The 13,839-nt window shown below is 38.0% G+C and overlaps 1 protein-coding gene across 1 annotated transcript in view; it reads right to left on the bottom strand.

Annotated features, from left to right (window-relative positions):
• The window catches only part of ADGRA1 (adhesion G protein-coupled receptor A1), an 841,033-nt gene that overhangs the window by 699,181 nt on the left and 128,013 nt on the right, over positions 1 to 13,839 (bottom strand). The window contains exon 2 of the mRNA XM_019502677.1: positions 7,483 to 7,554. Within this exon, the coding sequence (XP_019358222.1) occupies positions 7,483 to 7,554 (72 nt within the window). The remainder of the gene's footprint in view (positions 1 to 7,482; positions 7,555 to 13,839) is intronic.

The following is a 13,839-nucleotide window of genomic DNA, read 5'->3' on the forward strand; positions in this document are numbered from 1 at the left end:
TGATATATTGTAATGGTCTGGAACTGCTCTACAGTTGGTACCCAATGTATGTACAGTAAACAAGGGTATGTGGTTAAATATGCAGTATAAGAGACAGTATACCTGATGAACTTTGGGGATACATAGACCATATTTCTTCTGGGAGAAGGGAGTTGGAGGTTATCTAGCCTATCCCCCTCTACAATGTCTACACATTCATTAATGCACTTTTGCTGCTGTGCATTAAAATTTAGTACCTCTAATGTGAACTACTATATAAATGCTTATTAGCCTGGGGTAACATCCAGTTTTGCTCATGAGAGGGGTTTCACCTCTTGCTGGCGGGGAGGAAACCAAGCGCAACATTAAGTTCTAGGCAGCACAATGGACAGTAGGGCTGTGTAAAACGGCATTGTTCCATTTTAGATTGCATTTCGACATTTCAATAGAACAGTGTTTTGTTTTGAATTTCATTTAGACTCAAAACCACTTTTCTGTTTCACTCTGTCAAAACAGTAATGCTGTTTCAAGTTTTGCCCATAGGCTATAATGGGGAAGCTCGAAACAGCCTCTCTCATCTGGCAGGCAGACTGGGGGCCCATAACCCCAGGAGGGCTGCGGGGGCTATGAGATTGGGCTCAGTTCCCCTCCCCAGCACTGCAATCTGTTGGGCTGGGAAAGGGAACTCAGCCCAATCATAGCGCTGGGGAGGGGAGCTCAGCTCAGCTGGGCTGAGTTACCTTCCCCAGCCTGACGGACCGCAGCACTGGGGAAGTGAACTGAGCAATCGGGCTCAGTTTCCTTCCCTAGCCCAATCGTAGTGCTGTGGAGGGGAACTCAGCTGGGCTGCTTCAAAACTTGAAATGTTTTGAAACCTTCGACTGCCCTTGTTTTGTTTTGACGCTGTTTCGAAGCCCTTCATTTCATTTCGATTTCACTATTTCGAGCTTGAAATGAGTCAAAAAGTGTCGAAATCAAACAGCCAGCGAAATTTTGCACAGCCCTAATGGACAGTCTCTTTAGTAAAGGCTTTTATTGGGGCCAGAGGTTCTCTATCTCCTCTAAAGGTGTTAAGCATATCCCTGAGCTCCCTCAAAGATGCTCAGCTTCTCCCTTTCCAGTCTTGCCAGCTCCCTACTTCCCTCAGTCCCTAGATTCCTCTGGCCGGGAACTGCCAGGCTGCTTCTCCCCTCTTGCTCTCCTGTTGCCATGTTTATCTCATCTGAACACCTCCTGGGCGATAGGTTAGACTTTGGTATGTTAACAAAGACACTTCAAGATTCTGATGATGCCCTGCCCTGCCCCATTCCTCCCACCCCTTTATTTCCCCCACCACCAAAAAAAAAAAAATCCAATAAGTTTCCACTTAGCTTCCAATTAAACCCTTGATTTTTCAAAGTCAAGGTTATAAGATAACTCAGGACAAAATGCAAGTGTACAGAAACTTTCTACATCTCACAATTGGAGTGACAAAGTGACAAAATTCATCCTTTAATACCCCTAGTCAGCAATACACAGCAAACCCAATGGAACAGAAGCAATGCATCATGATCCACGTCAGAACAAATTTGTGATTCAATCTCACTGAGTTAGTGCCAGGCAGTAACTCTTAGTCTGGAAAGACAATGAATACTATCTCTATAAACTACTCTTGTGAGTCATTGTTCATATCTGACTGGCAGATAGTTCATACAGTATCAGCACCTTAGATACAGGATACTTGGATGTTTCTTAAAGGATGTCAAGTAAAAGACATTATAAAGAGTACATTATTATAGTGTTCAGAAAATATTTTAACTTTACCTCTAATCTTTATTAAAGAATTTAGAAAAACAATTGTACTTCCAAAACTGAATTTCTTTTAGCATTGCTAGCTAATACTGCTGAATACTCTGCCTCACAGATAAAAGAATCTAAAATAGCAGGAAACAGAAAACATTACAGTGCTAATATCTGTAAGTACAAACTTAACTTTAGAAGACGTATGCAGAAACAAAAATATAAGCTATTGAGGTAATTCAAATAAACTAAGGCACAAACATTCCCATAACTGCATTTCAGGCCTTGTTTAAGAGTCCTACTCATTGACTAAGTTTTAAATAGATGAAGTCCACCTATTTTCTTGGTTTGCTTGAGAAAACGTACATGGAATGACAAGGAGGAAGGGGAAGCTTTGGTTAAGAGACATCAGTAGTAGAATGAACTGGAGATACTTAATTGAGAGCGACACTACTCAGAAAATACCAGTAGCTGAAAATCTGGGCGAGCACAGGAAGGTGAAATAGTGTGAACTTCAAATGAAGACCCATCCTTCAAAATCCATCCTGCTTTTTTTATCTCAGTTTCTTGTCTGAAGCACAGAGTTTTGGCACAGGACACCATTATCTTGATTAATGCAAAGTCAGAGGCTGATGCTGATTTAAATTAAAGTGAGATTTGAGTTAGATGTACCACTGGAGCACAGACCCACTTGAGCTACAAAGGCAACATGATCAGCTGGCAACAGTAGAAGGTTGTTACTTATTGTGGACTAAATGATGTGTAAGGTGCTGAATATGTTCCTAACACATGCAGGAGTAGCATCATTTTCCAGATAGTGTACCTAAGCACACAGATTGAGCACAGTTTCTTGAAAACTCACAGTGACTAAATAAATTAAACTTGAGCATAACGTTACAACACTGGGTTCTAGACCCCGCCCTCACTAAAGTGATCTTCTGCCACATTTGGTTACTTCTTTTGTAAAAAGGAAATAAGAGACAGAAGAGAAACGAGAATATTTGTCTCCCTCAGAATATTTGCCTCCATCAGGAGATAGGGATGTAAGACCTTATTCAATAACAACAGTTTGTCCATACCACTTTGGGGAAGAGGTGAAACCAGAACTCAGGATCTTGGGTCCTCCAACATAGTAATTCTTCCCTAGAGGCCTTTTTATTAAAAGGTCAATCTATACCTCTCAATTTCAGAACAGTTCAGTGCAGCTTGAATACACTTACAGAACAGCTGGGATGACTAGAAAATTAAGGAGCCAATGTTTAACATATCCTATTGCATGTCCTTAAATGGTGATTTTCCACAGCTTAATTCAACCAACTCTAGACAGATTTTAACAACTTCTCTGAACCAAAGAGGCACTAAATCCATAGATGCTTCTCAAGCAAATCCCGGGATGTCATTCTCCCTTTGTATTCTATCTTGGTGAGGCCGCAGCTGGAGTACTGCATCCAGTTTGGGGCTCCACAATTCAAAAAAGGATGTGGAGAAGCTTGATAGATTCCAGAGAAGAGCCACGTGCATGACCAGAGGTCAGGAAAACAGACCTTACGATGACAGGCTGAGAGCCACGGGGCTCTTTAGCCTGGAAAAGCACAGGCTCAGGGGTGATCTGATGGCCACCTATAAGTTTATAAGGGGTCTCCACCAGGATCTGGGGGAACATTTGTTCACCAGAGCGCCCCAAGGGATGACAAGGTTGAACAGTTATAAACTCCTGCAAGACCGTTTCAGGCTGGACATAAGAAAGAATTTCTTTACTGTCCGAGCCCCCAAGGTCTGGAACAGCCTGCCATCGGAGATGGTTTAAGCACCTACACTGAACACCTGCAAGAGTAAATTGGATGTGTATCTTGCTGGGATCCTATGACCCCAGCTGACTTGCTGCCCCTCAGGCAGGGGGCTAGACTCGATGATCTTCTCAGCCCTAATGTCTGTGAAATCTATAATTCCCTGGTCCCACGTACCCCAGCACTTTTAGAAGGAAACATTTTTTTCCTACATAATAGACCCTATTCCTGATTTAGGTATGTATAGGGTTGATGGGAAATATCCAACTGCACTCTTAAGAAGTATAGTTGTCAAAGCTGTTTTTCTCAAAATTTAAAATTCTTTATGAGGGAGTCCAGAAAGTGAAACACTGGCTATAATTATTTTTATGGTGATTAATTTTTTTCATCCATATTTTTCCCAAGCAATAGCTTATTAATAAAGAATTGACAGATATTTTGTTCTTAGTATAGTTACAATAGGAAACTTATAAAATGCATTTTTATAACATTGTAAATATTTCCCCAACTTTGGGAGTTATTTTTATTATCTCTTCTACATCTGAAAATAAAAAGCAAGCATAAAATGTATATGTGCAGTATGCTCCACCACAGTTATTTAGGCTGTTTTGGGGTTTGGTCATAAAATTCTGGGTAGAAAAGGGAGGGAGAGAGAAGAGTTAGTTAAGCCCTTGGGAACCATGGTAACAAACAACGGACAGATTAGATAGAATAATTCATTTTAAAATTCTCTGAGGAAAGACCAAAGTACATTGTGATGAATGTTAAAGTATAACCCATTCTACATAATAAATGTATTTCGGGGAAACAGATTTAAATATCAGTATCCAACAAAGTAAGGAATCAACATGTGCTACAGATCTGTCTTAGTGGCAAATTTATTTTTCACTGTTAATGTTATCCTTAATGTTTTCAACACACTTGAAAGAGCTCTTCCTCTCCCAAGTGATTCCAACTTCTTAAAACAGAAATTCACCTCTATCACAGACTATTTTTTCTGCTTTCTCTACTGTATTAAATGGGACACTACGTCCCATTGCTGTGCTGAGATAATTCTTTTAAGGAAGCTCAGGAGATTCCAAATAAACTAGCACCTTACAGGTCCCTCCAATGTAGCAGATAAACCCCGACTGATTTAAGGAATGTGCTGACCCCTAAAGATGTTCACAAAAGACCTGAAGTACAGCTTGCTGGAAGAGGCCAGAATGTGGGGGAGATGAAACACTGTGGATGATCCAGGCAAAAATACTTTTCCCAACAAAATCCCTCCTCCTCCTTTCTGTTTATTCTTTTCAAATTAATAAATATAAACACTTAGAAATTGTAAAACACTTTTTCACCTTTATCTCAAAGTGTTGTAATGAAGATGGGCAATTACAAATAAGAAACTAACTTTTAAAAAGAATGTATTAGCCTACAGTATGATTTGAAGCTACATTTAGAATTTACCTTTCCAGCAGCCTGCCTGATTGCTGATAAATACTTTAAACCACTAAAGTCTTTAATAGTATTTTATCAAAGCTATATATTTAGATGTTTTATTCTTTATTTGTAAATCAATATTTTTGGCAACTATTCATTTTAGCTTCCATGTTTTCAGATTCCAGAATGAACACAGTACTCCAGGTGACATCGCACCAGACAAGTAGAGTAGTGAATAAAGTGAAAAAAAGACAGTTCATTGATTAGGTTACCAATGGACCAGATTCTCTCTGAATCAAGTCACTCAAGATCTTCAAGAGCATTTACATGCATATCTCCAGTGCTCTCAGGGAGTGATTCTCGTAACCATGCCCCACCCCCATGTCCACTCTTCACAGGCTGCAAACTTGGAAATGCAGTGATGAAGCCATTTCAGGATATTCCTCAGACCACTCTCAAGCCTGGTGAGCTACTAAGGCACTTTCAGATCAGCTTCACCACTATATATCAGACTACAGTAGATACGAGTGAGAGTGGGTGGGCAGGATGCGCTTGAGAATACCCTTCTCTAGGAATTCTAAGGACATGGTGACAACATACCCAGAGTAACTTATGTGGTTTTGAAAACTGTACCCTTCCATGGAGTTAGCAGCATTTCACTGCAGCACATTATTGTGAAGATACACTCACTACATGAGTATCTAAGATAAAAGATGGTGTCACTATTAGCTCCTTACATTGTATTGTTTGATTGTAGCTGACCTAGAAGACAGCACTGGCTTTTGTTACCTGCAATTAGGTGTAACAGTCTGGCATATCCCTAAATATTTCCAGTAGTATCACATTCCTTCTACATCTCTCAGCTGATTGCCTTCATTTTTCAAACCATTTGTCCAAAAATATAAGAAATCTCATTTTTCAATTTCTGCTCATGATTTCGATCCAAGTCCCATCTGTATTACCGCTTTTCTCACTGCTTTTTTAAGCCATCTCCCAGTTTAGTATCACCTATATATTTCAGTCTTCCTCCATCTAGATAATCAACAAAGATGTTAGATAGAAGCACACTCAATGCCAATTACTGTGGCACTACAGCAAGCAACATCTTCAAACTCATTGAAAGAATTTCTGTATTCATCTTTCTTTATAACTCCTCAGTTCATTTTAAATTCATTTGGCAGTATTTAGAGTAAGCCAATTTGAAACTCTACAGGTAATATTACACACACTGTGAAATAAGCTTACAAAAACTTGAAGATACTATTTTTCCTCTTTCCAACTACTTTTGTAATTCTAGAAAAAAAAATCAAAACTGTGCAAAATGATATCAGATTCTTGTACTTCATAAGCCCAGTGATTTGTTATACCTTACAAAGCTGTAAGTAACATGCATAGTTAATTTCAAGTAACAGCCTGACATTTAACAGAACTACATTTAAAATAAGTTCATCTGCACCTAGTGAAAGAAAACATGCATATATATATTAGCATATGCCATCTTCCTCATTCAGATCTTGACCCATTAGTGTATGTTAAGAACATTCCTACTTTCAAGGGCATAAATAGGTCCCATTGCCTATAATTAGATGAATCACATGCCTAAGTAATTTCCTGATACACAGCTAGAATAAACTTTAAGTATAAAGAACATTATTCATGTAGAATACAAATATAATTACTGATAGATTAGATTTCATATCACAGCGCTTGCACATACAAACATGTCATGCATCACTGAAATATAACTTCCAATGTTGAACACAGCTACTATTTTGTGTCAGCCATTCCATAATGCAGTGATTTTAAGGAAAAGCTAAAGAAAAATAATTCATGTGAAACCAGAAGGGCATTTTTAGACAGGTACAAGAGCAAGCTGTCAATATTAGTTACCCACAACTGTAAAAAAAATAATAATACAAGCTTACATGATTATTTTCATACAAGTAACTTATATGCAACATAAAAACAGAAAAATCATATAACTATTGCTGCTGATTTATACCTAGGAGATGGAGATTCTTATAGGTTTTTCCTCCTAAACCTGTTTGTTTGTCTTGAATAAGTGATACAGACTAAATGCTGCACCATTCATTTTTAAGGTCTGTTTTACTCAAACACTCTAGCATGGAGCTTTAACACTTCTGAGTCTCTTTACACAAGATATATTTCCAAAGAGAACTTTTGTAGACTAAAAAAAATGAAATAAGTCTGGCTATATTGTGGGTACACTGCTGTTGCATCTGCCAGCCATCACTTTGATAGACTATGCAGTGCAAGTCTTTGACTAGCTGCTTACTTAAGTTTGAAATTGTTGCCAGTGCTTTCCTAATATTCTTCATTGTCCACCCTAGTTCATTCACTTTTTTATGGTTATGAAACTGAAGGCTGCCTAGGAACCTTCTTCTGATACACTTCTTTGAAATTCTGAGTTTTTTTACCTGTTAGTTGTTTCACATTGCAAAATATGAAGAACAGTTTGAATGGAAATTGCAAAAGAGGTTGATCATTTACTCACAGTCTCTCCAGCGATCTCAGTCCAATGAAGGAGACATTCTTTAACCACAAAATCTTGTTGTTACTCAGAATCCTGTAAGTAGTCAGGAAAGAATCTGGTTAACAGAATGTAATTCCACTGATTAAAAGCATATAATTACAGTAAATGACTGCTCTGTAAAATAGTAATCACAAAATTGTCTGCTTCATTTGCATTTTTCCTTATAGGAGTAAACAAGACAAAAAGATAATAGTTTTCACAAGTATTCAGTCACTTCTTTTTATTAAACAGGAGCATATCAAAGATGGAAGTCAACAAACCTATTGTGGTTCAGTGCAAAACTTAAAAAAAAACAACTAGCACCTGCACTTCACTAGCACATGCTGAAGGCCGGTTGGTGAAGATCACTGTGGTCAGACCATCAGCAAACTAGGTATGTTGCAAATGAGAGTGGCAGGGGAGAGGGGAAAAGAAAGTATGTGAAGAAGCCTCCTCAAGCAGACCATGAAGCAATAGAAATGCTACAATAATGAATCCTTCCCTCATTTCCTTCTCAATGGGCAGAGGGAATGGTATTATGGCAGCCTGAGCCTCAACCTGATCCCTCAAAACTTGAACTTGAACAAAGGAGAAGTTCCTCCCATGACAGAGTTGAATTTTCCAGGATATACAGACCAGTATCCTTCTCCTTATCCCCATGCCTGCTGTCCCCTACTGCCACACACCAGCACACAACAGCATCTGAAAACAGTTTCCCCTCGTAATCCCTCCATGGAGCCCCAGTCATTTAGCTACATCTAGGCCCCTTGCAACTATCAACATAGAAATGTCATATAATTTGACTCCCATGGAAGACTACAAAAATATTTATTATTGGCCTCACATGACCCTGTTCTGCATAAACTGTCATCTTAGACCATGAAAATTTAGTGATATTTTAATAATATTCAAGATTTTCCTAATAATTACAAATATGAAGCAAAAAACCAGCATGCAAGTAACAAAACATAAAGGTAATCCTGCTTGGGCATTTGGTTCCTCTGAAGAGTTTTCTTCAGTATGTAAACAAAAACCAGAGGAAGAGGATCTTGAGCTATTGCATTAATGACTGTACAATATCCAAAAGCCAGAGAGAGGCACTTCTACTAATCTGAATAAAGACACATCACCAATAATATGAAATATTATACCCTTTAAAAACAGAATATATACTTTAAAATTGATAACAGCCTGCTGCAATACACAATCTCCTTTCAGTAACACAGTAATCATGGTATATTGCTTACAATAATGCCAAAAGTCAGCAATAGAACTTCATAAACCTTTAAATTTTCTTAAATAGCAAATCAAAAAGCCTTCTGCAATTATTGAAAAACATCCTTTTTTTGTGGCTGCATTTAAAACAGCATACACTAACTTGTTAATTTCTGTGCTTCCTAATGTTTCCTAGCGCATTAAAATGTAATTGAAAATTATGTATGTATATCAGAATATATATGACATAGACATACTTTGAAAATTGTCAATGCCTAAACAAAGAACACAATGCCTTATCAATAGTGAAAATGAGGGACACAAACATATTTATCCATTAATTAAAATGCAGTGGAATTCTTTTCCATGGTGCTTTTTTGTTGGGGGGGAGGAGAAGGGGTTTGCTGATTTTGCTGAATCTTATAATTTTTATTTGCCTGTTGTAAAATAATTTTCTGCTGTAAATAAGGGAACATAAAATGTGCATCCAACTCAATAACCCAGCAGCTCCCTTCCAGACTAATGTCCTATGTATATAATTTTGAGACTATATTTAATGACATCCCTCTAGAGGAGGAACACTTAAATGTGTGTCAGTGCAACCCGTACATCTTTGAAGTAGATGCCCTAAATGAAAACCTAGTTTAAAGGGAATTAAAATTGGCACTTAAGCAGTCTTACACCCATAATTCATACATTAAAAGGAAAAGAAAAGACAAGGTATATGACAACCCTTATTTGTACTCTACAGTACACAAAAAATTTCACATCACACAAGCTCTTCCTTCTATCTCTGTCACATAAGGAAATATACTACTCACACTATGCATTAAATCTCCTTCATAATATGGTGCAAAGTCTTAGTTATCACAAGAGCAACACCACCAATCAGCATAATTAAGCTTGTGATAGGTCATGTAATTGCAGGATAAGTATAAGGTTGTAATTAAGATACAAGACCAAAACAAAGCTGGCTGTTCTGATTTGCTTTGTTTTGTACATTTCCTGAACATTTGAGGCAGCCAACATTTATCAGATGCACACTGGTGGAATAGTTTTAAGTTATAAGCATCTAGGGTGGAAAATTTACTATAGAGAAGAATTTTGCTATCCTTTTGTTTTATTTTATTCTTTTATTGATCTTAACTTCTGAGACTGGGCAGAGTTTGAATAAGCCCAGGGAAAACAAAGCCCCAGAGTTACGGTTGGCTGGGCTTGGAAGGTTCAATATATGACATTTCACTTTGAATTGTGTCATTTGGCTATACATTGTGTTATGAAGAGATCATATTTTGTGGCATATTGTAATGTCATGGAGTATAAATATTATATTTGGCCTGTTCAATGTAGCCACATTTGCAAAGAGCTGTGCACCTTTGGACCTCTATCTGATTTACATGCGATGTATGCATTCTTGTCTTTCCACACCTCTATATCAATTTGTTATTTCAAGTTCTCTGAATTTTTCAATGTAAAAAGATTATATTAAAATTTGTTGATGCCTATTTCTCTACTACTTTCATTTCCTTCTGTCTCACCTGGAAAGCCTGGATACAAACCAATATTAATTATCCTTATAAAACAGACTCCTAGGAAAATAAGTATAATATTTTAAGAAAAGTATCTATACATTACTTAAAAAAACATTATTAGTTTAAGCAGAACAGTGAACTGCTGGGTTCCACCCAGAATGCAAGTATTCTTTTGCTTTTTTTATTTTTTCTTAAAAGATGTTTTTGATCTTCAGATACTGTAGACACTCCCTCTGCTTGAAGAAGGGTGTTTGTACCCAAAAGCTTGCAAAGAAGAATTTTTCCAACTATTTTAGTTGGTCTAATAAAAGATACAAGATTTATACAAAGAGCCTTCAAAAGAATATTCATGTAAAAAACTTAAACAGTAAACAAGATTTAAAGAATTAACAAGCAAAACTTTAAACATTGATTTTTTAAATTAAAACTTTCTATTCTACATACCAGACTTACACATAATGATTAAGTTTACAAAAATTAAAATCTCCTAGATTGCTTCATCTTGTAGATTGTGACAACTGAAATGTAGGTTTTATAAACATGATAATGTCAGCAAATGCTTACTCAATTAGCTATAGTTAAAACATCAAGCTCAAGCCAAAATCAATGCCTTTAATATGCTATAAAGCAGTGATATAACTTCATTGTAAGGTCTGCCTTCCTCAAAACCATAACTTTTGTGCACTAAGCAACACCACTTCAAAATATTAGTTATTGCAGTGTTTTTCCCTCCTTGTACAGGGCCAAAAGTAGCAGGAAGAGGAAGAGGAGTGGAAAGGCAGGGACATGAATGTGCTTATCTTCTCCCACCTCACAAGTCCCTTTTAAATGATCTAAAGGTACCACAGTTGAGAATCACTGGATTACAGGTCACAAGAGATTCCTTTTTAAATCTTACATATGACCAAAATATTTCGGTTCTAGGAGAGAACAGCTGTCAATCTTCTATTAGAACAACATTTTATAAAAAATACTAACGAATCACAGTGCAGAGGAAACTAATAATGTGGCCTATATGTAATGATCTTATACCAGAAACAGGCATTCAGTTTCTACAAAGGGAATGACCATTCTCTTGGTACAAAACAAGTGTGCAAATGTTCAAGATTTTTCTCCCACAACAAAAATGGCTACTCCAGGAGAAAAATAACCCATGGCGCAGCCCATGCTTTCCCCAGACTACGATCACCCCAGTTCTGTGAAGGCACAAGATGCAGAGGACAGCAGGCAGCTGCAGACTGAATGGATGTACTGCTCCTTCTCCCAGAATCATTTCTAGCAGCAGAAATTCTCTACAGCAAGAAAAGAACACTTGGAATCCACTTCAGTTGTTCTTTTCTTTTGCATAGGGGCTGAGACAGAACCATTTGATAGATGGGAGGAAGGAGCAAAAACATCACAAATTAACCCTTGGCAATTAACACAGAAAAAAGAAAAAGTGCTGTTGATGACAGTTGCATTCAATTTATTTATGGATTCAGAATAAGATGGAGCAGGACAGATTTATATTGTGATACCAGGTAAAGAAATACAAATGGAAAATTATTTTTAAATTATAGGTTTTAACTCTTCTTCCAAGTAAACAAAAAAATACTATTTATTCCCAAAGCATGCATAATTCATTGACAGTTGTAGCATAACAACAAATTAGAATGGAGTTCATAATGTGAAACAGAAAGAAAAAAGAGAGGGAGAGACAGAGATGGGAAGACTTCTGAACTACCTATGCAAAGATGAATATAATTGTCATGGATAATGATAACAGTAGTCCCATTCTTTAGGTACTAGAGATACCAAAGGAAAATAGTGCATATAGTTTGGATAGCTGAATTCCTGAAGGATATTAAGAAATTAGGAGAGAACTCAAAGGGAAGCAGCCAAAATTGTTCAAGTTTTAGAGAAACTGATTTGCAATAAATGAATTAATAAGTGTCATATTAACAGCTTGATTCAATTATTTAATAGGATATGATGGTCACCTAAAAATACTGATAGCTGAATAGGAAGAAAGGAGAACTAGGGTTAAAGTTGTTCAATGGAGGTATGATTAGAAGTATTTGGGCACATCAAATCAATGCACTACAGCAACATAGCGTCGGCAGGCAAAAACCATGACACCACAGCTACATCGCCATAGAAACATGCTTCCTCACTATAGCAAGTTGCTATGGTGACGCAGCAGATAAAAATAACCATGTGTCACTGGCACTGTGCAGTATGGGCTGTTACTGCACCATCATTTAATACAACACAATAACAACAGTGCCATAGTGGCACATGTAGCTGTGCCTTTTATGTATTAATTAGCATTCCGATAGGTATGAGAGGAACTTGCAAACACAGTAAATCATGATGCCGCTGAGTTGTCTGAGCAGAAAGGAAACAACCATTTCAAGAAACAATTTATAGAAGTAATGTTTATTAAAGTAGCATAGGTGATCATAATGCTTCATAAACAATTAAGTGTCAATTCCCTTCTGTGACAGGGCTGGTGACAAAGGCTCATGAGTAAGCAAAACAATAATGACCTAGTTAAGGTAATGAAGTGTGGGGAAGATGGAGAAACTTCAATAGAACCATAAGTGATAAACAAAGGTAACTTTCTGACCATACGAGATGTCTATACCTGTATGCCACAAGATGGGAAACAAACAGGAAGAATTACAAGTCAGCGTACAATCTAAGCTATGACATAATTGCTATCACAGGACTTGGTTAGACAGGACCCAAATACTGGCATAGAACATGACAGCTTGTTTAGCATGGACAGGCAGCAAACCAGGGAGGAGGGGTTGTGTTATATACTAAGCACATGTATTCTTGCTGTGGAGTCCAGGAAGGAAAGAGAAGCATGTTTATTGAATGCCTTTCAGTAACTATGAAAGGAGATAAAAACAGACGTGATGCAAGGCTCCTTCCCTGCAGCCTGGCCAACCAAGTCAGCTGTTTAATCTTCAGTCAGGTTCCTGCCTGAAGCCCTTGTAACCAAGTCAGCCACACTTAACTAATCAAGGCCAGTTGACCCCCAGCTCTTTCCCTCTGATTGGTTTAAGGAACTTCTCTAGCCCCTGAACCTCACCACACAACTTGTGGGTCTCCAGTCCCTACACAGCTCCTGTCCTGGAAAGTTTGCTGGTTTTCCTGGTTCCTGAACCTGCTTTTTGATAGTTCCTGGATTTCTTCTTTGGATTTCCATATAGATTTATTTCTTGGCTCCTGCCCTGGTTTGACACTGGCCTTGGACCTTCCTCAGTGGATTGTTCCTCTAATTTGGTAACAAGGCCTCTGATCTAGAGGTGCACTGATACATCGGCCCCTTATCAGATCGGCAGAAATATAAGGAAAATTGAGAGTATTGGGTTTTTTGGGTTGATGTGGCCAATAAATGCCCCGTCCATGTGAGCAGCTGCAGCACAGCACACAGGTGGCAAGAATCACATCCTGGTAGCATGGGGAATAGCAAGGTCCAGCTGGTAAGTCTGTTGTGAGGGAAGGGGCATGGGGGGAGCAGATTGAGGCCCCCGCAGAGAGGGAGGGAGTGGGGCTGGGGCAGGGGCAGGCACTGTACAGCCAGGGCAGAGTGTGAGTTGGA

Source organism: Gavialis gangeticus, unplaced genomic scaffold (assembly GCF_001723915.1).
Source record: "Gavialis gangeticus isolate Ggan-Ray unplaced genomic scaffold, GavGan_comp1, whole genome shotgun sequence".
Taxonomy (NCBI): domain Eukaryota; kingdom Metazoa; phylum Chordata; order Crocodylia; family Gavialidae; genus Gavialis; species Gavialis gangeticus.